At 38.9% G+C, this 25,001-nt stretch overlaps 1 protein-coding gene across 5 annotated transcripts in view; it reads left to right on the forward strand.

Annotated features, from left to right (window-relative positions):
- The window catches only part of ARID4B (AT-rich interaction domain 4B), a 126,735-nt gene that overhangs the window by 733 nt on the left and 101,001 nt on the right, over positions 1–25,001 (forward strand). For all 5 annotated transcript variants that reach the window (XR_003005494.1, XM_024761474.1, XM_024761476.1 and 2 more), the window contains exon 2: positions 343–397. Coding sequence is in view for 4 of the 5 variants with exons in the window: in XM_024761474.1 (XP_024617242.1) it covers positions 392–397 (6 nt within the window). In the remaining variant the exon portion in view is untranslated. The remainder of the gene's footprint in view (positions 1–342; positions 398–25,001) is intronic.

Consider the following 25,001-nt stretch of genomic DNA (forward strand, 5'->3'; position numbering starts at 1 on the left):
GGCCGGGCCGGCGCGCAGGCCCGCGGGCAGGAGGGCGGTCGACCCCGCGCCGGCTCCCGGGCTTGTAGTGAGTTTCTTCTCTGACAGAAATGGCGTCATTGTCGGAGACGGGAAACTCCGTCGGGTCCCGACAATGGGGACGGGAAGCTGTCGAGCTGTGTAGGTGGTCGGGTTTGCGGGGATGGCGGGGCCAGAGGGGGCCCCGGCTCGGCGTTTGGTGGTTCGGGGACTGACGCCTCCTTCGGCTCCTTGTCGGGGTGCAGGCTTCGCACGGTTCCCTCCGCCTCCGCCGGTGCAGAGGTGCCCGTGGTGTTGACGGGGTGTCTTTTGTTTCGCCTCCAGGTGCAGGTGAATCTGGTGTTTTCGAGGGGATCGCGGCCCCAGGATCATCATGAAGGTAAGATCGCCTCCAGAAAGCCAGCCTCGGGGGCTAGAGGATCCAGGAAGTGGGGGGTTTGATCGAGGTCGTGTGAGCGACCCCGAGTTTTGCCGAGGAAGGTGTGTGAGGTGGCTTGGGGCCCGAGCTCGTCCCCGGGGACGACGGGGGTCAGCTGCCGTGGATCTCGGTGGGCTTTGCTGTGGACTTGGAGCCGGTTATAGGATATCTCGCTGAGGATGATGTTTTTTCCCTCGTATAGAACCTTTTTGCCGGGAATGAATGATAGGAATAACTGCGTGAATTTAAGTGTTTTAAAAGCAGGTCAAGTAATCTGACTCTAGAAACTGAACCGTACTGTGGTTCTATCGGTTACGCCGATGAAAGAACATCTCATTTATTGTGTGAACAGTACTGTGAATTTTTAGTAGAAGACCTATTAGATTAGCGAAATCAAATATAATCTTAATCGAAAGATTTTTCAGGAAAATGTTGGTGATCTTTAGACAACTCAGAGATAGCAATTGTTCCTTGTATTTCCGGGGATTTAGGATTATATGGTGTGTTTTCCTCTACTGATCCATTTGGTCTCTAAATTATCAGATGCTCTATTGCATTGTGATAAAACCGATGTGGAAAACCGATGGTCAGGTTCCTCTTAAACGTAGACGTGTTAACTGAATGTAGGATGTTGTCTAAAAAGTACAGTCTACTTAAATGGTGGAAGAAATTACAGTCATAAAAGGACAGGTTTTTTTTTTCACTTTAGAGAATATGTAATTGAATGCTGTCATATTTTTTAACGCATTTGAGGATGAAAAGCCTTAGATATCTGAAATGTCTAGATTCAACTGGTGGAACTTAGAGACTAGCAGATATTTTTCATCCATTACAAATTCACAAGTGCTTGAAAGGAGTACAGGGTTTTCACAAGGATAGAAACACATCAGTTAGTATGTTAAAATGTGGGTGTCATCTACTTTTGATAGTTCCTTTGAATTTTTTTAAAAAAAAATTATTTCTCTTCAGAATCAGGACCGCTTTCATAGTACTGCATTCAGATTAAGATTTGCAATACTTGTGTTTATGGTGGAAAGTGAAAGCTGTGGCCACTTAAATATTTATCAGTTATACAAAGTAATTGAATTTCATCCAGTTATTTGTGTTTTTTTTTTTTTTTTTACATTTTTTTATTCTTGAGTTTGGAGTGCTGTAAACTCCTACCTGAAACAGTTTATATCTGCTGAATTACTATTTCGCCTTCATGTAAATGAAAAAAACAGTGATGTTTCAGAAATGAATCCCTTTCGTTAATCACAGATGCTAGCTACACCTTCTGTGACCTGTATGAAATAGTGACAAGTAAATTTATCAGGGAAAACTGTATATCTTCTTTGGTGTTGGACAACAATTTCTTAAGAAAAGTGTTGGGTTGAATAATATATAATAAGTTCAGAAGCTGATTAATACAGGATTTAGTTTGGAATAAATGTTGTAATCTGTCACAGTTTCCAGTGTAGTGCCTGGCACATCTCGAGCACTCTGTTAATGTTTGGTTAAAAGAAATGTAGTAAGTTGAAGGTCTTTTAGATTTTAGATTTTCTTACCTTTTCTTTCTTCCTTTCATTTCCTTTTTTTTTTTTTCCCCCTTCAACTTATCTGTTTAAAAAAATGAAAGTACGTTGGAAGCTTCAGCCCTGAAAGTTTCACGGTGTTAGGCAAATGCAAATATTTTGGTATCAGTTTAGAACTACTCATGTTAAGGGCTCAGCATTTCCATTATTACTGGCTTATAAAAAAAGTTACTAGTAATGTTAAAAGGAAAGAATTGTTAAAGTAATCTTCTAATTTTATGAAAGAAGAACTGCTGTTATTGTCAGTATAGTAAGTCCTCTCTTTGGGAATCTGCTAGTAATCAGAAGTCCTACAAATGTAGCTTATTTCTTTCAACTTAATTTTTTATGTTGTGAAAGTTGAGAGGCTGCCCATGATTGGTATTTTGCTTTAACAAAATTGCAATTCAAAAAGTATGGAGTGTTGATTATATTAGGCTTAGATTTTCTTGTTTGTGTGTTCCCAGTTTCTATATTGTAATGACAACTGAGCTGTAGAAGGATTTATGCCAATTATCAGATCTTATCAAACAGATTTGCATTGTGTAGCAAGCTTTTAAGTTTGTAGTATGTGTCCTACTAGTCACAGGATTAAATTTTATTAAGTGATAGTGTATTGAGGCAATTCAGAGTGTGTAGGAGTACACTTTTTTGGTTGTTGCTTTAAAGTCCCAAAACAAGGAAAAATATATGTAGCATTTTAAGTGCTATATGTTTTAGAAGCAATTTTCCTGTTAGAATTTACTTAAATAAATAAATAAATAAATACAGGCCTCTTTACTGACGAATATAGTGTATCTCATGGTATTTTTGCCCAGTGTGTTTTTGAGACATATGACTGTAATGTGAAAGCAATTTTGTGCTTTAACATAGATCATGATGTTGGTGTTATGTTTATTTTTCATCTTTTTGGTAAACCTTTCAATGTCACTGATAGCACATTATCAGGAAATAATAGATTATTGAAGTTTATAAATAATTCTAAGACTTAATTATGTCAGATACATTTCCTACTTTTTTCTAAAACTTTTTTTTTTTTTGCTTTTCTATTGCACAGGTTATTAACATTTCTCATTACACTGCAGTAAATTTTGAAGTGGAAATGGACTGGATAGAGTAGACATTTCAGAATCTTTAGGGGATAAGTGATTTAGGTGGTTGTACTTAGGATCTGGGGAGATGGGCTTTTTCAGATGTACCATTCTCTCCTCAGTAATCACTGCCTGAGACCACATAAAAATAATGGATTGATTACAAGTGCCTTTTTTAATGTCCTTTGCTGTGTGAGTATTCTCAGTCCCTTTCCCCTTCCTCCCCCCCCCCCTTCCTTTTCCCTTTCCTCTCTCTGGATCACTCCCTCCCTCCCTCTTTCTCTTCTACCTTTCCTTACTCTCTTCCTCCTTATTCTTTCCTCCCTCCCTCTCCCCATCTCCCTTCATTTCTCCCTCCCCCTTTTGTAAATCATTCATTTAACAACATCCCCTTCCGTGTGTCAGGCAGTGTGGCTTGAAGGTAAATACGCTCTCAGACCTGCTGTCAAGGAGCTCACAATTTAGTTGAAGACGCAGAAAAATAAAGCAAACAGTGCATATTGAATTATAAGAGTATTTTTTGCAATATACAGTATTTGTGATAAGTGCAATGGGAGGACATAAGAGGACACTTAAAGCAGAGAGCCATTGAAAGTTCTCTGGTGGAACTGGCATCTAAGCTGAGGATTAAAGCTTTTGCTAGGCAAGAAGAGTAGAAGACAGTGTTTCAGATAGGGAACAACATATTGGAAAATAAAGGAAAGAACAAGATGAGTTATCTGGAAACTGTAAGTAGTTCACTATGGCTGGATTAACTTAAAGCATGATGTGTTTAGGGTGGGAATAGGAGGGCAGTGATGGGAGATGAAGTTAAGTTAGGGAGTTGAAAATTTTCTCGAAAGCTACATGGAACCACTGAAGGTAAAGACACTGGTTTGTACTGTAGAGAGATCACTTTGGTAGTATTGTAGTGAATACGTCAGAAGGGAGATCTGAATGGAAAGTCTGGATATTCCAGGTGATAAGTCAAAGTGAGAAGTGAATAAGGACCTGAACTAATGTGGTGGGAGTGGAACAGAGGGAATAGATCTGAAATACCTAGGACATAGAATTCAGGGCTAATAACTCACCCTGGGGTGGGAGAAGATCGAGGTTTCTCTCTCGGGGCATGAGATAGATGTTATCGTCATTTGAGTCATGCTGTCACTGGAGTAAACATGAATAAGGTTCTGAGTATTTAAGGGATCTGTAGGAGGTCCACATCCAGGTGGACTTACTAATTAAGATGTAAGGGTAAGAGCAGGTCGAGTGAAGAGAAAGCAGAGGCTTGCTTAATCCAGTGTGAATGTTAACCTGTAGTTAATATTCATAATATTTCAAGGGATTTAGACCCATAATATGGCAAATGTATTTTGTGCTATAAATTTGTGGTCTTTTCGATGAACAGGTAATTTTATAAAATACCAACTTGTTTTCTGTCCAAATTTCTAATCCTTTGCTTATTGTAATTTTAAAAAGTATGCTGGACAAGTACATATTACACTGAAGAGTGTGTTTTTGCTAACTTAGCTTGTAAATTCAGTCTCTGAAGAGATATTGCGTGCCTTCTTTGTACCAGACATGGTTGTAAGTATTGAGGATACAGCAGTAAACAAAATAAGAATTCTTGTGGATTTACTGTCCACAGTCGACCCTAGAACTGCACTTATATGTGGATTTTTGATAAATACAAATATGCAGTGTAAATGTATTTTCTCCTTCTTATGATCTTAATATTTTCTTTTCTCTAGCTTACTTTACTGTAAAATACATATAACACTCAAAATATGTGTTAATCGACTTTTTATGTTACTGGTAAGGCTTTGGTTAACACTGGATTAGTAATAGTTCAGTTTGGGGGAAGTCAGAAGTTATGCATGGATTTTCCACTGCATGGGGGTGGTGGCGCCCCTAACTCTTACATTGTTCAAGGGTCGACTGTATTAGGGTAGACAGACACCAAACCAGAAAAAAATAAGTGATAAGTGGTATGAAGGGAAGTGAAGCAGAATCAGGATAAGAGGGTAGAGTGACCGAGAGTGTTGCTTTAGATTAGATCGTTTGACCCTGAGATGTTTAAGGAACAGGAAGGTGGCCTTTAGGGCTGGAGTGGGAGGAGATGAGGCTTGAGAGGTCACAAGGGCCGGAACAATGTAGGCCACAGCAAGGACTTAGAGTAAAACCTGAGTGTGCTAGGAAGTCACTGCAGAGTCTGGAGCAAGAGAGTGAAGTGGTTGTGTAGAGAATAGAGTGTAGGCAGCAAGAGCGGAAGCAGGAGATGAGTTGCGCGTCAGTTCTGGTGAGAGAGATGGTGCGGCACCAGGTGTGGGAGATGGTTGTATTGAGGGTGGGGACATAGAATTCTGATGGATTGGGTGTGAGGGAAAGGTTCTGCTTGCTGCTGCTTACAGATGACTAACCCTCCCATCCCTGGCCCCTTTAAATAAAAATCTTTTTGCTGTGATTAGTTGGTGGATGGGATTCTTGGAACTGAGTGTAGCCAAGAAGCTGTTCCCAGCTCTTACCCTTCCCTTACTGGTGAGCAGTGAACACTGAGCTGAGCAGTCCTTTGTTTTTGTTTTGAATTTTAGGAAACGAGGTAAAATTCACCGTTTAAAGTATGCAGTTCAGTATTTCTTAGTCTTTTCACAAGATCGTGTATCCATCACTACTGTCTAACTCCAGAACATTCTCACCTTCCCCCCAAAGAGTTCTCTCTTCCCTTTACCCCTCCCCTGGCGATCACTAATCCACTTTCTGTCTCCAAGAATTTGCCTATTCTGGACATTTCCTAGCAGCGGAATCATACAGTATTCCTTTTGTGTCTGACTTCTTTCACTTAGCATAATATTTTTAAGGTTCATTCATTTTTGTAGCATATGTCAGTATTTCATTCCTTTTTATTGATGATTAATATTCCATTTTCTGGATGTACCACATTTTGTGAATCTGTTTATTAGTTGTTGGACATGTGGATTATTTCTACTTTTTGCCTATTGTGAATAATGCTGCTGTGAACATTATTTACAAGCTTTTGTGTGGACATGTATTTTCAGTTTTGGGGGGCGTCCTAGGAGTGGACCTTTCAGTTTTCAAGGTGGTGATACTACCTGGGGTAACCCTGTTGAGAGCTGAGTGTTGGACTTCAGATGTTTTGTGTTGCTGTGGCAAATGGCCACCAAGAAGTTGGTCATTTAAAAAATTCACTTGAGGCTTCCCTGGCAGTCCAGTGTTTAAGACTCCACACTTCCACTGCCAGGGGCACGGGTTCATCCCCACTGCTTCTCAGTGTGGCAAAAGAAAAAATTAGTTCAACATTTACTGAGCGCTTACGTGCGAGTCTCCGATCTAGCCATTTAGGATATATCAGGGAATAGTACAGGTAGAAAGTCCTGGCCCTGCGGATGTTACCTTTTAAGGTGGGGAGGTGGGCAGACAAATCAGAATAAACATAGTAAGTAGATTATCTCACCTGTTAGGTGGTCAGCAGTAGGGCAGTAAGCAGGGAGCTCAGTAAGGAGGATTGGGACTGTGGAGTGGGCAGGTTGTAGCACTAAGTGAGGTGGTCACGTAGGACTCATTGAGAAGACATTTATGCAAATGCGTGACGGAAGGATGTAAGGGTGCGAGTCCTGTGGCTTCAAAGGCATCTGGACATGTTCAGTGAAGTGCACAGAGGCCAGGGTGGCTGGAGTGGAGGAAGGAAGGAAGAGATCGGGAGTGGATGGGGTCAGACAGGTAAGGGGTATGCAGGCTGGGGGTGGAGCAGATCAGATCACATCACCTGGGACCTTGCAGGCTTTTGTGAGAATTTTGGCTTTCACTCTGATAGAAATGGGGAGCAGTGTGGGTTTGGAACAGAGGAGTGATGCAGTCTCATTACAGAGTGGCAGATTTTCATTATATTTTTAAAGGATCACTGACAGCTGTGTTACAAACAGGCTGTAGGCAAATCTACAGGATAGAACCTGACCAGTTAAGAAGGTGTAGTTATAAGGGATGGTGGCTGGCTGCCACCGCAAGGGAGGTGCGGAATGGTCAGATTCTAGATGTGGTTTGAGGGTAGAGCCAAAAGGAGTTCTTGTCAGATTGAATGCAGAGGAAAGGCAAGGAGGTTACCAAGATGTTTTGGCTGAATAACTGGAAAATTGGGATTTTATGATGAAGTTAGGGCTGCGTAATTTTTGGAAGTAAACATTTATATTTAATAAATTTATAAGATATATTTTATATTTGTGAAGTATGCTGACTGGTATATTGCTCTGTGAAATGCGGCTGTAAACAAAATGTAGGTATGCTATACAGTGGACCCTTGAACAGCATGGGTTTCAACTGCTTGGGTCCACTTAGACGAGAATTCTTTGCAGTGAATACTACAGTCGTACTACACAGTGTGTGGCTGGCTGAATCCGAGAATATGGAACTGTAGATTCGGAAGGCCAGCTGTAAAGTTATAGCGGGATTTTCAGCTGCGCCCCTAACCCTGGTGTTGTTCAGGAGTCAGCTGGGTTAGCTTTTTAGTAACAGACGTTTGGAAGCGTTGGAGCCTTTCATTCTTGTTGAATTGTTTAAAAACAGGACTGCTGCTGCCGCCTTCATTTTGGTGCCACAGAACAAGGATGTTTCTACATTCATGAGACGCATGCACTAGTATTCTGTGTAAGATGACACCCACAGTCATCTGTGGGTCAAAAAGGATCAAAATCTTTTTGATATTTAAATGTTGCAGATTCTAGAAGGCATGGATTTTGATAAGGCATATACTGAAAGTAGAATTATTTAAAATTTGTGTTGATTACCTAAGTGCAAAGCATCACTTTTAGCTTGTAACTTAATTTGAATATAAAAGACAAAATATTAAAAAAACAAACGTGTCACTATTTCTTTTAGTTGGGCCTTCTTTAAACCAGTGGACATTGAATGAAACATGAGCTATAAATAATGAGCTTTTGTTCCCAAGATGATTGAACTTTTTCATTTATTTACTTTACATCAAAATAAGACAGTATATTTGTTATCTCTTAAACTACTAATCAGTATGTTTAACTTAATTTTAAGAAAGAGCTTTTGTTATAAAAATTATTACATTTCTCTTCTTTTAGGAGTGCAGGAAGTCTTGACATTCGAGTTTTCCATGGAAGATAATGTGTTTCTAGAAATCTAATAATTTTCATACTAAGATTGGAGACAGCATTCAAGTTTGGGGAGGAAAAATGAGTTTAAAAAAGTATGTAAACAGTTTACCAGAAGATAAAAAGATCTGCTAGGGTCAGTTTACAAAGACAGAGAAACCAAACTTCATGTTCACCTTGTATACTAACAGTCATGTTTTAGGCTGGTTAATAGGACTAAAGGGACAAAATAAAAGCTGCAGAAAAGCAGGTTTTAAAACAACACTTGTCTTACTCTGAGGATAATATCCAACTGTGAATAACTAGATGTACTGAGCTTTAGGACAGTTGGAGATAAGTATACAATTCTACTTACTCTGCCTGGTGTGTCTTCCCAGCTTAACATTGGTGCTGGCAGTCAGGTGGTAGAGAGCCTGATTCTCTGGGCCATTATTATGATTTGAAGGAAGAAAATCTTTACAGAAAGTAATGTATCACCTTTAAGTTATAAATTTAGCTATTAATTAAGAGAATAATAATTCCGTACGTAGTCTTTTACTATTCAAATGTGTCAGATTACAGTCCATATGGGACAATGGGATGGATACTTTACCTAGACTTTCCTTATTTAAGCCATTTTTTTCTAATAGATGAATTTTTGGCAGTGTGACTTAACTCTAGGATATCTAAAGTCCTATGTCAAGGTTGTGGCAAGTAACAGACTGCTGTCTCCTAATTTGGTAATCTTGAAGGGCGTAATTGCTTATGAGAGTATAGTCATTGATAACTGTTTAATAAGTTTCATTTTAAGTCACACTAATTTTTTATCATTTTCTTTAATAGCAGAAATGAAGATAATAAACTGCCAAACCTTTGCTCAAATGGTACTTAAAGAAAAAACTCATACTGATAGTCAAAGTTATACTTGAAAATGGCTGTAAAAACCACTTTGTTTAGTTAAAGTACTCAGTAAATAGTGTAGCTTAGTGATTAAGAGCATATGGCTGGGAAAGAGAGAGGTCTTGTCACCACTCCTGTCTTTCTATGTTCTTTACTTGGCTGATGAAGTTTAGGTAAAGTTATTTATTTTTGAATTGAAAGTAAACATCAGTTTCATTTTTTGCAAAGTGGGGTAATTATAGTTACATCACAGGGCTGTGTAAGTACTAAATGAAATTACATTTGACATACGCTGTGCTCGGCGTTTTTCTGAGCAGTCAGTACATGGTAGCTTCATTATTCTGGTAAAAGCCTGTCATTTCTGTTTTAAATGGATAGAGTGAGGATTCTTTCATCAAGACTGCTTGGGATTGAATTGGGACTCTTGTGCTACCAAGTTGTGGCCAGTTTTCTTAAACTCTCTAGGAAGGCTGGTGTCCTTGTCTAAGAAGAGGAATGGTGGTAGCGCTTAACCTCACGGGGCTGTTGGGATGACTAAGTGTAACAACAAGACCTACTCCATGATAAGTTGTTACTTATTATGTAAAACTGTAGCTGTTATTATTAGTTCATGGAAAGAATGTGTAAACTCTTGTGAATTTAAGTAGACTTTTGGGGTGGTGCAGTGACTTATTAGTTCATGGAAAGAATGTGTAAACTTGTGAATTTAAGTAGACTTTTGGGGTGGTGCAGTGACTCTAGTCTCTTAAAGGTTGATTTGGAAGTTGGGGGAAGAAGTTACAATTTTGCGATTGAGATTAAAGGCTGTTATTGCTGTCTTTATGAAATCCTTAAGAACAGTGTTCAGTGGAAGGTGAAAACCAGATTTCTTTATTCTAAGAACTCTTTGCTCCCATTTCAAACCTTTATTTATTCTAGCACTTCCTGATGCAGAAGCTTCTCTTAGTAAATACAATACTTGTTCTCTCTTCTCATTTGCTGCTGGCTTGCCCAGATGGGATTCTTTCAAGGGAAAAGTAAATTTTACTTCCAAGCCTAGAGGGTGGTTATTGCATTAAGTGAGCCACAGGAGATCTTCACCTTCTAAGTGGCCATCCACCTCCAGACTTGCTTATGTGGGGACATTTTTTTTCTTCTCAGGGTCAGATCACTGTTGTGATGTGGCAGTTAGTCACCTGAAGCTGCTGTAGCGTGGCGAGCCTGTGGGGATGGGGTGAACGCGTGCTGGGGCCCCTGCCAAGCCTGCGTCTCTACTTGAGAGAGTAAAAGGAAAACCGAACAGGCTTGATGACAGACAGCTACTGTCGCTGTCAAAGTTTAAATGAGGCAGCTTGGCTTACACCTATTTGGGAGTTTTAAAAACATTTAGCTTTTGATATTTTCAGTTTTATCTTGGTAAGTATAGCTCATCCGAGGTCCCATTTCAATTTTTTATCTGAATATTCTTGTTGAAAGTTGTTCACTGATTTTTCTTTTTTGGCCGCACCCCGGGCTTGTGGGATCTTAGTTCCCCGACCACGGATCGAACCCGGGCCCCCTGCAGTGGAGGCGTGGAGTCCTAGCCACTGGACCACCAGGGAAGTCCCACGTTCAGTGATTTTTTTAAAAAAGTGGTTCAGTGTCGGAGGGCTCTTGAAACTTAGTAAGTCACCTAATTTTGCTTTGCCCCAACTTGGAGAAATACTTTTCTAAACTAGTTCTATTCCTAGCAAAATTAAAGAAGTTTTATTTTTTTAATTATAAAAGCAATACAGTTTGCTGTAAATATTGAAAATTACAGAAATGTAATATATGCAGTGAATAGTAAAAGTTATTACCTTCCCCAGTCTCACTTCCTGTTGGCAGTTTGATTTAAAAGTTTGGGGTGTATTCTTCCATACGTTTTTCCTTGCACATATAAAATAGACATCTGAGTATTTTTTGATATGCTTGGTTTTACAAAAATGGGCTTATACTATGCATATTGTTCTGTGGCTGTTTTTACATCTTTTTATATCAGTATATAGCAGATCTGTGTCATTCTTTTTGCTGCCTTCAGCAAGGTTTTATTTGCATTCAGTGTGCTATTTTCTCTACCACCAAATGATTTATTTAGGTCACCACTGTGTTTCTTTAGCTTTATGTTATGGCAGATATGTATAGGACTCTCTTAGCAGTGTTCAGCATTCAGTAGATATTCAGTAAGTATTATTAATGTATTTGAATATTTAGTATACTAGGTGGTGAATAGTCCCAGTCATCTGTAACATTTACGATAGTCTCTCATAACCCTGTAGATTATTATTACAGCTACTATTAATGAAATCTGATTGCATGAGATTGCTTTTTTTAAATGTTTATTTATTTTTTATTTATGGCAGCATTGGGTCTTCGTTGCTGCGCGTGGGCTTTCTCTAGTTGGCGGTGCACGGGAGCTACTCTATGTTGCGGTGTGCGGGCTTCTCATTGCGGTGGCTTCTTCTGTTGCAGAGCACGGACTCTAGGCGCATGGCCTTCAGTAGTTGTGGCACACAGACTCTAGAGTGCAGGCTCAGTAGTTGTGGCTCGCGGGCTCTAGAGTGCAGGCTCGGTAGTTGTGGCGCATGGCCGTAGTTGCTCTGCGGCATGTGGGATCTTCCTGAACCAGGGCTCGAACCCGTGTCCCCCGACATTGGCAGGTGGATTCTTAACTACTGCACCCCCAGGGAAGTCCCGAGATTGCTTTTAAAAGGTAAACTGTGAGAGGTAGTGAGGGAACATCCCGTGCTATATGGCTGCTTCTAAAGAAGCTAATGTTGTTCTTGGGCTCTTATTAGAAAGTTTAATTTGGGACAGACCACTGTAGGCAATGACCCCAACAGATGTTTAGTCAGAATATGTGGTTTGTAAAGGATTTTGTAACACTACAGTTAGGTTTTTAAATGGCACATTATGTTTGTAAAGTTTCGTAATCATTAGTTATTTCTTATAACATCCCTTTGAGGCAGGTCAGCAGCATTTTTCCTCTTTTATGGTTGAAGAAGCAGATGCAAAGATGTTGAGTGATTTGCCCACAGGCACACATTAAACTGATGGCAGAATCTGTTCTCCTGTTAGTAAACTGAACCATGCTGCCTCTGCTAGTTATAAGAGAGTAGTAAAGGTGTTGCCATTTAGTGACCTTTTATGGCTTTATAGAATAGTTAGTTTAGAAACCTTTTACCTACTTTTATTGAAAGCAACAGTTTTAAAGCTAGAATTTACTTGCATTATAGTATTAAATATTTTAGGGAAATCTGTACTATTCTCTTATTAAACAGAAAAAATTATATGAAAATATATTAAAATGAACCGCAGTGGACTTAGTTTTCCTGGGAGAGCCTATACTGGCTTGAAAATTAGTATCGTAAATTAGAGGAAAACAGTACAAGGCTTTGAAGATATTTTAAATAGGAGAAAAATGAATCGTCAGGGTATATTTCTGCAAGTAATTTTGAGTTGAAACACTGTGGCTCATAGAGCCAGAAGAGACTTGCAAAGAATATTTGGACCTGTGGATTTAGACCCCAACTGTTCCGCCGTGTAACAACATGGAAGGTTATCTAGACTAAAAAACTTTCTACAATCTTGGTGGCATTCCTTAAGTTATAAGTTTAGTTGTGTGAATCATTCTCTATTTACTTGTTAGGACTTGATTCTATTATTCCATAAATTGCTGTCATATTTTAAAAGAATATTTTAAAATTCAGGGTTAATTCCTGTGTAATTGTTTTTTAGAAATCAAGAAACTATTATGTAAGAGTATGCAAGTTGAATTTTGAGGCATTGAATGGGACAGAGGTTTTTATAAGCAAATCATGGCTAAATTTTACTGCTTACTACCTATGTTCTTCACAGAACTGTTTAACAAATTCTTGTAGAATGGTGACAGATTTAGACTTTATTTGTTTCATATTGCTGCTGTAACAAGTTGCCACATATTTAGTGGCTTAAAACAGCACAAACTTTTTATTTTACAGTTCTGGATATCAGAAGTCTGAAGTGGGTCTCACTGAACTAACTGAATTCCTTGTGTGGGCTCTAGGGGCGATTGTTCCTTGCCTTTTCCAGCCTCCGGAGGCTGTGCACATTCCGTTGCTTGTGTTCTTACCTCCGTCTTCAAAGTCAGCAGTTTAGTATCTTCAGATCTCTCTGGCTTTGACACTACCTCTTCTACCTCCCTCTTTCACTTATGTAAGGACCCTTGTGATTTCTTTGGGCCCATCCAAATAATCCAGGATAATCTTCCCATTTCAACGTCATTTGACTAGTAACCTTAATTCCGTGTACAATCTTAATTCCCCCTTTCTGTTTACCTTAATTCCATGTACAATCCTAATTCCCCCTTGCTGTTTAACAACAATTTCACAGATTCTGGGGATTAGGATACAGATATCTTTGGGGAGGCCATTATTATGCCTACCACAGACTCTTTAGTTCAGCAAAATCTATTTAACCTTTCAGGCTTTTCTGTAAAATGAGATTAATATTACTGTTTACTACAAAGGAGTTAAAGAAAATGGCAATTATATGCCCATGCAGACAGATCATGCATAGAATACACTTAGAAATATTAACTGGTGCTTTCTGAGTTAGGTGGATGCTTGCGGATAGGTAGTCTCCAAGGTAACCAGTGAGTGGGCTTGGTAAACTCCAGTCTGAATATCTGGAGTTAAGCCTGGTCTCTGGAAGCAGAACAAGATGTCAGTGAATCAAACGCTTTCCAGAGAATGAGACTTCATTACTGTTGTTTACTCTTCATTTGCCTCTTATAAAGGCAGGTTTTTGTTTTAGTATTCAGCTTTTCCAGACCTTTGCGTGTCGAGGACAGTGATAATTTATAGCATAGTGTTGAAAAAAATAGATCAGTGCTTAACCGTAATTTGTTTTATGGTTGGAATCTGTTTTAGTCTCAGATACAACACATTTTTTAAGCAGTAGGCTTTTCTACTTGCTAGGATTTTTCAAAGAACTACTATGACAATAATTAATGGAGAGGCCTTGAGTAAGTGCAGTTTTAAATCTCAATTGCTTATGATTGATTGTTTTGTATGTGCCAAGTTGGTACTCCTTTCTGAAGTTAAACTTGGAGACTTGCTGTGTTTAATGTGATTTCCTAATTTTTCTTTGCGAGTCTTTCAACTCTCACAACTGTGGTGTTGTGAGGCAAGATTCACAGGGTGAAGTAGTAGATAGTGAAAGTGGCTGTTAGAAAATCCTGCCGAAGCGAATTGTAGGGGTAGATATGTCTTCTTTATTATTTCTATATCCAGGTTAAAATTTGAGTTACGTAGCTCTAGAATAAATTTAGCAAAACATTTCCGTGTGATCATTCACTCGTTACCTTGTAGATAGTATAGATGGAAAGAAATCCACTAATTCTGTTTTATTACAGACCTGTTTCAAGTAAGTAAGTGATTGAAATTTTCTCAGTTCTGTGGTGGGAAAAACTTGTTTTTTTCTACGTTATATTATCATGTATTTCTTTGCACACATAACTGCTGATTGAATATGGTTTAAGTTAGAATGTATCTAAAGACTGAGTTGTAACCAGTCATTTGGTTCTTGTAGCATGACAGGGTCCTCTGACTCTGATTCTAACCCTTCTCTCCTTTGTCCTATCACTGTACACATATTTCTAGCAGTGCCCCCATAACACTCTAGTGATAGGCAATAAATGCTGGACAACTGTTTATTTGCATCCATGCATCAGTATACAAAATAAGTTTCACAAAGTTCTGTCTGCCTGAGTTGTAAATTTATGCTCTCAAAGTTTCTGTTTTACATATATCAAATATTTTGTCTAGTGTTTCTTAGATTATAGATATATGAATGATTTGAGTTTGATAGTGCATATGGTACTGTCTTCAAATTATCTAACTTTTTAAAAATTAGATCTCAGTACCTCATTTTAATGGAGGTGATAAATTCAAGCACCACCCTTCATTGTCAGACTTCATCACAGGTGTATTAGTAGCAAAAGAGCCTGTGTTTCAGGATGTGCTGTTGCTTGCCTCATCACCCTGATGGTAGAGAAATAGTGGATTGAAGTTGTTAGGTTTAAATCCTGCTCTGCCGCTTAACTAGTTGCAGGGCCTTAGGCAGTTATGGGAAATGGGGAGAATAATATTTATTCTGGATACGTCATACATTTAGAAAGACTGTCAGGGACTCTAAAGACTTCTGCTGCTCCTAAAAGAAGCGTTAGAATCCTTTGCAAACTAATGCTTTAGGCAGCTACCACCCATGGATAAGAACTATGAATTCAAACTGGTGTGGGCCAGCCTCCTCGCTTGGATCTCTTGACTCATAATCCAGTGTTCCTGTCCATCATATCACAGAGAACTGCTCTACTTCTAAACCAGCGCCAGGATTCAGATCTCTTCAGATGGCAAGGTTCAATAGTGATAGGCAAGAAGCGTTTTTGATTTTTTTTTTTTTGTATGAGAAAATAACTCCTTGATGTATTAGTGTCTGGTGTTAATTTTTTGACCAAGGCTGAACTCTCAGGATTTGTTATTGCAATTAGGATATTAAGCTTTTGGATAATTTTAAAAACACAGTTTATCCCCTAGAAAAACACCAAAAGCTTCTTACGTATATGAGCTTGGATTAGGTTCAGACTTTAAGATGGTTCTAGAAAGTACAGTGAGAGACTTATAAGACTGCAGTTTTTAATGAATGAAACGCCTCTGTGTATGGATCGAAGCCGCCTTTTATGGCAAGCATTAACAATGTGGTTTAGTTCCCCATCTCCATGTCCCTCCAGTTATAACTTAAATTGCATTGATTGCATATTAGCTGTGATTGTTAATGAGACAAATATAGGGTCCTAATTAAGCACAATGAAGATCTCAAATGAAGTGAAGCAGTATATTACTACGCACCAATCTGCTAAACAGACATTTAACCAGTCTCGTGGATAGGCACAGCGACTGCTTATAATGCAGATAGTAGTTTATATGTGTGTTTAATAGGATGTGGTAATTGGCTTTAGATTAATATAAACATATTACTTGAAACAAAGTTTTTTAATTTTGGGGAAATTCAATGATATTGAAATCTGGGGACTCAAAGTAATAAAAATAGATGGTCAGAGATGAATACACTGGAGGGTAACAAACATGCTGGTGATACACAGCTTTAAAACTTTATTGTGGAAATTTAAAACATACTAAAGTGAAGTTCAGCTAGTTTTCCCATGCTTATCACCCAGCTTTAGCCGTTGTCCACATTTTGCCATTCTTGTTTTATCAGTGTCACTCGCTGCTCCTTCTCTCTCCTCCCTGCTCACCATGTAGCATTTTAAAGCAAATTCCAAGTATCATTTCATTGATATCTTTATCTAAAACATAAGCGCAATGCTATTGTCTCAGCTAATAATATTAACAATTCCCGAATGCTATCCTATAGTTAGAAGTTTTCAAATTTCTCTGTCTCAAAAATACTGATTGGATTATTTACATCAGGATCCAAATAAAGTCCTCATGTTGCAACTGAAGGATATGTCTCTTAAGCTGAGTCTTTTATTCTGTAAAGTCTCCTCCCTTTTCATGCTATTTATTTGATGAAGGAACCATGTCATTTAACCTGTAGAATTTCCCACATTCTGTGTTTGGCTCATTGCATGTTTTTGATTTTGTTTAACCCCTGAATTTCCTGTAAGCCGGTAATTCTAAAGGCTTTGGTTTTATAATTATATCACTCCTACTACATTTGTTAGCTGAAATTCTTCTATATTTGGTAACTCTACAATACAGAAATGCAGGATAAATGATCGATTATTTTCCCCCTCACTTTGCTGATTTTTAGATTATGTAATGGGTTGGTGCTCTAGGAACCTCCTAAAACGACCAATGAAGTGTTTTTGCTTTTAGTTTTTTAGTATCATGGATTTTTATGTACTCTTTGTGTCTTAATCCATTGTGGTTGCTGTTTTTGATATTTTAATTGCCTCATCTTTGGCCATTTGGAGTCCCTTCAAATGGATTCCTGTGTTCTTTTGAATATGATCCCCTTAGTTTTTGATAACTTCCTTACTTTCTGGCACAAGAAATCTCAGGTTCATCTTGTACATTTCTTGCCCCAGACCTGGAATCAGATATTTCTTCAAGGGGCCCTGGTTTCCTCAAGAGGCAAATGGTTTTTAGAAATCACAATCAGGGTATTAGGGGTATTAATTGCTACTGGTTTCGTTATTGCTCCTAGGTTTTTTTTTCAGTGTTTAGACCGAGGAAATAAGATTGTTTTTTGTTTGTTTTAATAGGTTTTTTTTTTAATTTTTAAATTTATTTTTGGCTACGTTGGGTCTTTGTTGCTGCACGTGGACTTTCTCTAGTTGCGGCGAGCGGGGGCTACTCTTCGTTGCGGTGTGTGGGCTTCTCATTGCGGTGGCCTCTCTTGTTGCATAGCACGGGCTCTAGGTGCATGGGCTTCAGTAGTTGTGGCACATGGGCTCAGTAGTTGTGGCTCACGGGCTCTAGAGCACAGGCTCAGTATTGTGGCGCACGGGCATAGTTGCTCCGCGGCACGTGGAATCTTCCCATACCAGGGCTTGAACCCATGTCCCTTGCATTGGCAGGCGGATTCTTAACCACTGTGCCACCAGGGAAGCCCCCAAATATCTGTTTTTTAATTTAATTTTTCAAATGGTTAAAACACTTACATGGCTGAAAAGATTTAAAAAAAATAAAGTAATATAGTAAAAAAACCTTTCATCCCACCTTTTTCCTCCATTTGTTGCATTTCCTTCTTTCTGCACAGATAACCACCACTGTTTTTCGTGTATCATTTCTTATGCATAGAAAAGCAAACACAAATTTTCCTTCTTATTCCTCTTTTTTACCTTCAGTTTTTAAATCATACATACTATTTTGCACTTTTCAGTTTTGTCACTTAGCACATCTGGGAAATGTTTCTCTACCAGTGCATGGAGAGTGCCCTCATTTGTGTGTTCTTGTAACAGCTTTTTTGAGGTGTAATTTTTGACAGCAAAAAATTAAACCATTATAAGTATAAAAGCCAGTGTTTTTAAAATAAATGTGTAGGGTTGCACATTCGTCACCACAATCCAGTTTTGGAAATTTTTATCCCCCCTAGAAAGTTACCTCCTGCCCATCTGCAGTCAATGCTCACTCCCATCTTTAGCTCCACACAACCCTAGATCTCCTCATTTGTTTCTGCAGTTCTGTGCTAGTCAGTTTTATGGATGTAATGTAGTTTATTTAACTACTTCCCTATTTTTGGATGTTTGTGTTGTTGTTGACCTTTGTCTTTTACCAACAGTTCTGAGATGAGATAACTTTGTACATATATTATTTCATACCTATGCAAGAATATAGGATAAATTTGCCGGAGTAGGGTTACTTGTTTAAAGGGTATATATACCTTTTAGATTTTGGTAATTATTGCCAGTTTTTCCCCATGTAGGTTATACAATTTACATTCTCCCCAGCAGCATGATTGCTTATTTTCCCAAACCTTACCAGCCAAGTATGTTACCAGATTTCTGAACTTATGCCAGTCTGCTATTGGAAAATGGTATCTTGGAGTAGTTTTATTTGCATGTCTCTTATGAGTGAGTTGAACATCTTTTTATATGTTTAAGAGTCACTCGTATTTATTTTTATGTCAACTGTGTCTTCTTATAATATGTTCATTTTTCTGTTAAGTGGTTAGTCTTTTTTTTTTTTTTAATAAATTTATTTATTCATTTATTTATTTTTGGCTGTGTTGGGTCTTCGTTTCTGTGTGAGGGCTTTCTCTAGTTGTGGCAAGCGGGGGCCACTCTTCATCGCGGTGCGTGGGCCTCTCACTGTCGTGGCCTCTCTTGCTGCGGAGCACAGGCTCCAGACGCGCAGAGCTCAGTATTTGTAGCTCACGGGCCCAGCTGCTCCGTGGCACGTGGGATCTTCCCAGACCAGGGCTTGAACCCGTGTCCCCTGCCTTGGCAGGCAGACTCTCAACCACTGCGCCACCAGGGAAGCCCAGTGGTTAGTCTTTTTAAAAATTATTAATTTCGGGCTTCCCTGGTGGCGCAGTGGTTGAGAGTCTGCCTGCCAAGGCAGGGGACACGGGTTCGTGCCGTGGTCTGGGAAGATCCCACATGCCACAGAGCGGCTAGGCCCGTGAGCCATGGCCGCTGAGCCTGCGCGTCCGGAGCCTGTGCTCCGCAACGGGAGAGGCCACAACAGTGAGAGGCCCACGTACTGCAAAAGAAAAAAAAAAAAATTAATTTCTAGGTGTTCTTTATATATGGGAGGTTAGCTCTTTGTAGCGATATGGATTGCAATCCTTTTAGATTACAGTTTGTCATTTGTGTTTCGATTTGCTTGCTTTGTGTAGTTTTTGTTTGCTTTGTAGAGTTCTTTATTGCTAAATTTATCAATATTTCCTTTTATAACTTCTGAACTTTGAGTTTCTTTACTATTTAAAGTAAGGCCTGTGTTGAATATCCTTCCTGAGTTTATTTACTATTTAAAGTAAGGCCTATGTTAAATATCCTTCCAAGGTCATTAACTCATAATCACTTTGAATTAAGTTAGAGATTTAGGCAGGTATACTGACTTGCATCTGTGATCAATACCTTTGAACATATGTTATCTCACACATATACAAGCATATCTGTTGGAAAAATGTTGGTATATATTCTTGGGGCTGTGGATATATGTTTTTAAAAAATTTTGACAGTTACCATCACATTGAATACATGTTTTTTCCAAGACTATTAAGATATTGCATTGTTAATAACTGGTGAGGAAATTAATGATGATTTGTGTTCAAGATGCCAGATTGTTAAACTCCTCCAGTTCTACTAGAAAAGCTCTGGTTGAAAATAGAATACTTAGCTGTAAATAAGAATCTTCTTTTTTCATTTTGTGGTGTTCTTCAAGGTACCAGAATTATATTTTAGAAATTCTTGAAAATTTTCCATTATCTCTTAAAGTAAAAAAGTGCCTATTATGCATTCTCCTTCTTGACATCTGCCCTAGAGCAACACTTGTACATGTGCACAAAGAAGCATGTACTAATATGTTTTTTGCAGCCTGTTTGTAATAGTGAAAAACTGGACGCCACTTATATCATTAGTAGAGGAGATGTTAAACTGTGGTAAATTCCTACAATGATTATATCACAAAAGTAATTTGATAGTGTTTACTGATCAGAAAGATCTCCGAAACATTTTTTCCATGAAAAAGCAAAGTTGAAAGGCAGTGTGTTAAAATAGTATCAACTATGAAAAATGTATTCACAAAAATACTATATCTGGACACATATACATGTATATAAATGGAAAAGTCTGGAAAAAAATCTGGAAGGACATATCCCAAAATGATAAAAGTGATTACCAATGGGAAGTGGTTGGGATTGGGTATGGTAATTTAGGACTAACTTTAATGTTTTATTATTTATACAGGGATAAGATATTCATAGATTGTGTAACTAAAAGCTAATTTTACACATACTTTGGCAGTAAAAGTATGCTGTTTGTGCATATGTCCCTGTAAATGCAGAGAAAGGAGACTGGAAGGATATCCTGACGAGGTGACAGTAGTTGTATTGATGAAGGATGTGAGAACAGAAGATGAAGAGAGACAACGCATACTTTTGTATACATCTGTATTTCTCTGTTTTCATAAAGCAAATGAATTCATTAGTAATGTGTATGATGCAAAAAAGACTAAAATCTTTGAGACCAAGAAATCATATGAGGATATGATCTCATTTTGTCAGGCTCATTTAACAGTTCTTAATGAAAATACTAGCTGCCAGTTGAATCACTAGGTAGAGAATTAAGATATATTTTACTGATTTGCTGATTAATTTACTTGATGTGATGCATTTTCATCACTTTAGGGCAAATACAAGAATAAAAATAAGTAGTTTTTTCCCATATACCATCATGAATGCTAGTCGTTTCTAGTATCATGCAAGATGGTAGACATAGTCAGAGCTGTTCTCTTCTCCTGTATCCTCATCTGGAATTTTCTCTTGTTCTCCCTTTGCTTCTACAACCTCTCCTGCAGTCTGGATCTCTCTCTAGTTCAGTTTTCTTAGTTTACCGGCCCAGGATCAGATCTGCTCTTTTTTTTTTTTTTTTTTTTTTTTTGGCGGTACACGGGCCTCTCACTGTTGTGGCCTCTCCCGTTGCGGAGCACAGGCTCCCTATGCACAGGCTCAGCGGCCACAGCTCACGGGCTCAGCCGCTCCACGGCATGTGGGATCTTCCCGGACCGGGGCACGAACCTGCGTCCCCTGCATTGGCAGGCGGACTCTCAACCACTGCGCCACCATGGAAGCCCCAGATCTGCTCTTATGAAGTGGGAATTTGGCAGTGAGAGAAAAAAAAAAGATAAAATTCTTCTTCATCCCTTTATTCAGTGAGTCACTGAACATAAAGATGTTTCCGGTTAGTCCTTCTGTCTCTGTCCCTACCTTTTATCTCATTCTAGATTATGGCAAGAGATTCCTACCTGGTCTCTCTGATTCTGCCTTGTATTCTTCTAGCCTGTTTTCCACATGGCAGCCACAGTGATCTAAGACATACATCAGATTATGTCACTCCTCTGCATAAAATTTTGTAATGGTTCTCCTGTTGCTGTCAGGCCCTGCTTCCCCCTTGGCCATCAGAATGCTTCTCGATATGATCATGAATAATTACAGCCTTCTGTATTGCCACCTTCCCTGTGCACTCCAGTTCTCCAGACTGTATTTCTCATTTCAGGTCGTTAAACATCTTGATTTTTTCCTTGACTACCAGCTGTCCTTCCCTGATACCCTGAGACTGATTTATGTCCCCTTTTGTGCTCCCCGTATATGGAACTTGATCACAGTAGTGACCTCTGTGTTGCAATTGCTCACTTGTTTAACTGACTCCTCCACTAGACTTCTTGGAAACAAAGACTAGGCCTTAGGCTATATCCCCAGTTCCTAACTAGTCCGTGTATATTCTAGGCTTTAGGTCAGATGTGAGAGAATCAGTGAATGGTTAATCTTATCATGCGCCCAACCTCTCAGCTGTTTTCCTCTCTTACCCTTGTTTCTCATGTTCTTTCTCCACCTAGTGATAGAGGGAGTGGAAGAAATAGGGAAAAGGGTAGAGGAAAAAGGAGACTGAAGAAGAATGCAAGGAAAGTTTGCTGCTGGGTTCTTAGTATTCTGTATCTAATTCCTTTTTTTCCCCCCTCATACTCCAAGGGTAAAGTAATTTATTATCATTATTACAAAGAATGGACAGATGCTATTTCAATTTCAGATTTTTGGGCAAGTGATACGGTTTTTAGTTTAAAAACTAAAAAGACAATATGCTGAAGTATTAAGGGAAACTGTACCGATGTCTGCCTTTTACTTGAGATTCACTGTCTGCGAGTTCCAACATCTGCCATAGCTGAGGCTGGTTCTGATACATGGTCTCCTTCTTCCAATCGTGTTAGCATGCCTTGTAATTTTTTATTGAAAGCTGGACATGTACTGGGTAAAAGGAACTGAGACCTTTAATATGAGGGTTTATGTTTAACGTCTAGGAGTTAGGCTGTGTTTACTGTTTGTTGTCGCTGTAGGTGTCAGAGGCTAAAATTTTCTTTGGCATCCTTGTTTCTGTCTTTGCGTTTTCCTAGAGATTTCTTAAGTAAGGTCTGGTATATGCAGTTTTTTCACTTGTAATCCGCTGTTACTATGCAGGAGTTCTACGGATGTGATGTCAAGGTGTGGGGGGAGGCGAACCACCCTGTAGTCCTATGATCAGGTCTCATTCTTTAGCGCGCTGGTGTCCCTGGGCGTCCCTGGGCTGTGACTGTCGCAGATGCTTCTCCTCTTTAGATGAGACAGGAAGGCTTGAGGGGGCTGGCATTGGGTATTGTACTTCCCCAGGTCAGTTAGGCTCTGGTAAAACCCCAGTAGGTTAGGCTCTGATAAGCATAGTTTCTCTTGAGGGCAGGCCTTGTTAAGGAAAACAGAATGCTCTGGGCATGTTTCAAAATGGTGAAAAGGTTCTCTCTCTTGCTGCCAGAGCCTGAGGGGGATTTTGCTTCGATCTTCTCTGTGAGAACCCGTGTTCCCGGTTCACGAGGGTGGAGACTGCCTTACTACTGAGTCCCCTTGGAGTTTTTAACTCTCAAGCTGTCCATGCTGAGGCTCCAGCACGTCATCGCCTACACCTGACCGGCTCCGGCAGCGGTTTCTGCTCCCGCACTGCTGTTTCTCTGATAAACTGTGATTTTCCGTATTTGCCTGTTCCTCTCTCCGGTTTGGGGGGCAGTGGTTTGTTCTGTGACCTTAGTTCTCTGCTGGATCTAAGAAGAGTTATTGATGTTCAGTTGTTTTTTTTTTCTTGTTGTGGGGATGGCAGTGATTACTTCCAATCTCCTTACAGGCTAGGTGGGAAGTCTCTGGCCATTTACTTGAAATATGAATGGCTCACAGCTCGATAGAGGGATGGTGCAAAGATGTGAAGTAAGTGAAGTGTGGTAGAATGTGTGTGCTCTGACCAACAAAAGGTAAGACAAACAGAGACGTTGTCTGGAAACTGAGGAAGGGCTTTATATTTAAGCAGAACTTTGGCAAATGGAAAAACTTGGGGGAGGGACAGATAGCACTGTGGCCAAAGGCCCTCTGTGCTGGGAGAATTTAAAGTGGTGAAAGCCTGGCATGGCTGGAGCATAGAGCCTATTCCTGCCCAATTCTTACCTCTGAATATTTGATTAGAATTACACTTTTACAATACCCATACCTCTCTAGTTCCTTGCTTCAGGGCCAGTGCTTGGAGTTAGAGTGCTCATCTTTCACTTTGGCCTTAACCCTCGTTAAAAAAAAAAAAAAAAAAGGCACTCCAGGGGTAATATAATATAGTATAAAAAGTCTTTCTTTCAAACTTTTTTTGAGCACAGATTTTTTATAACAACCCAGTATGTGTATACCCACAAACAACGGAAACACAAATTTCCCAAAATAATAACTCTACCATGTTCATTTCACTCTGATATTTTCTATTTCATTTTTTAAAATGTGGTCAGGACCCATTAAATTACATTTACAATCCGTTAAGAGGTTGTGACTCACAGTTTGAAAACCACTTGTGTCAGGGAAACTTAGTATATGAGTTAGTACTCTCAGAATGAGAGTACTTTCATCTTCTGCCAGAATTATGCCCAAGTATTTAGTAATTTTTTATTCTATTGTAAATGGTATTTTAAATTTTCAATTTCTGATCGTTCTGTATATAGGAATACAATTGATTTACCTATATTGATTATGAATCCTGTGATCTTGCTAAAACCACTTACTATTAGTTCCACAGGTTGTTTTGTAGATTATTATTACTGCTTTAAATGTTTCATAGAATTCACCAGTGAAGCTCTTTGGGCCTCGTTTTCTTTGTGGGAAAGTTTTAAACTGCAGATTCAATTTTTAAAATAGATACAGGTCTGTTTCCAGTTATCGTTTCTTATTGAATGTGCTGTTGTAGTTTCTGTCTTTCAAGAGATTTGTCCATTTTATCTTATTCGTTGAATTTATTGGCATGGAGTTGTTCATAATACTCCCGTGTTATCCTTTTAATATTTGTATACTCTGTAGTGATATCACTTCCTTCATTCCTGATAATGATAACTTGCACCTTTCCTCTCTTTTTCATGATCTGTCTAGATTAGCAATTTTATTGATCTCAGCAAGTCAGATTTTGTTTATTGATTTTCTCCATTTTTTTCTATTTCATTGATATTCATGTTAATTTTTATTATTTCCTGTCTTCTACTTACTTCAGGTTTCATTTGTTCTTCCTAGTTTCTTTTTTTCTTAATATTTTTAAATTTTAATTATTTATTTAAGATTTTTATTTTAGCTGTGTCGGGTCTTAGTTGCAGCGTGCGGGATCTTTGTTGAGGCATGCAGGCTCTTTCCTTGCAGCACACAGGCTCTTTGTTGCAGCGTGCAGACT

The sequence above is a fragment of the Neophocaena asiaeorientalis genome, unplaced genomic scaffold (assembly GCF_003031525.2).
Source record: "Neophocaena asiaeorientalis asiaeorientalis breed wild unplaced genomic scaffold, Neophocaena_asiaeorientalis_V1.1 scaffold166, whole genome shotgun sequence".
Classification (NCBI taxonomy): Eukaryota; Metazoa; Chordata; class Mammalia; order Artiodactyla; family Phocoenidae; genus Neophocaena; species Neophocaena asiaeorientalis.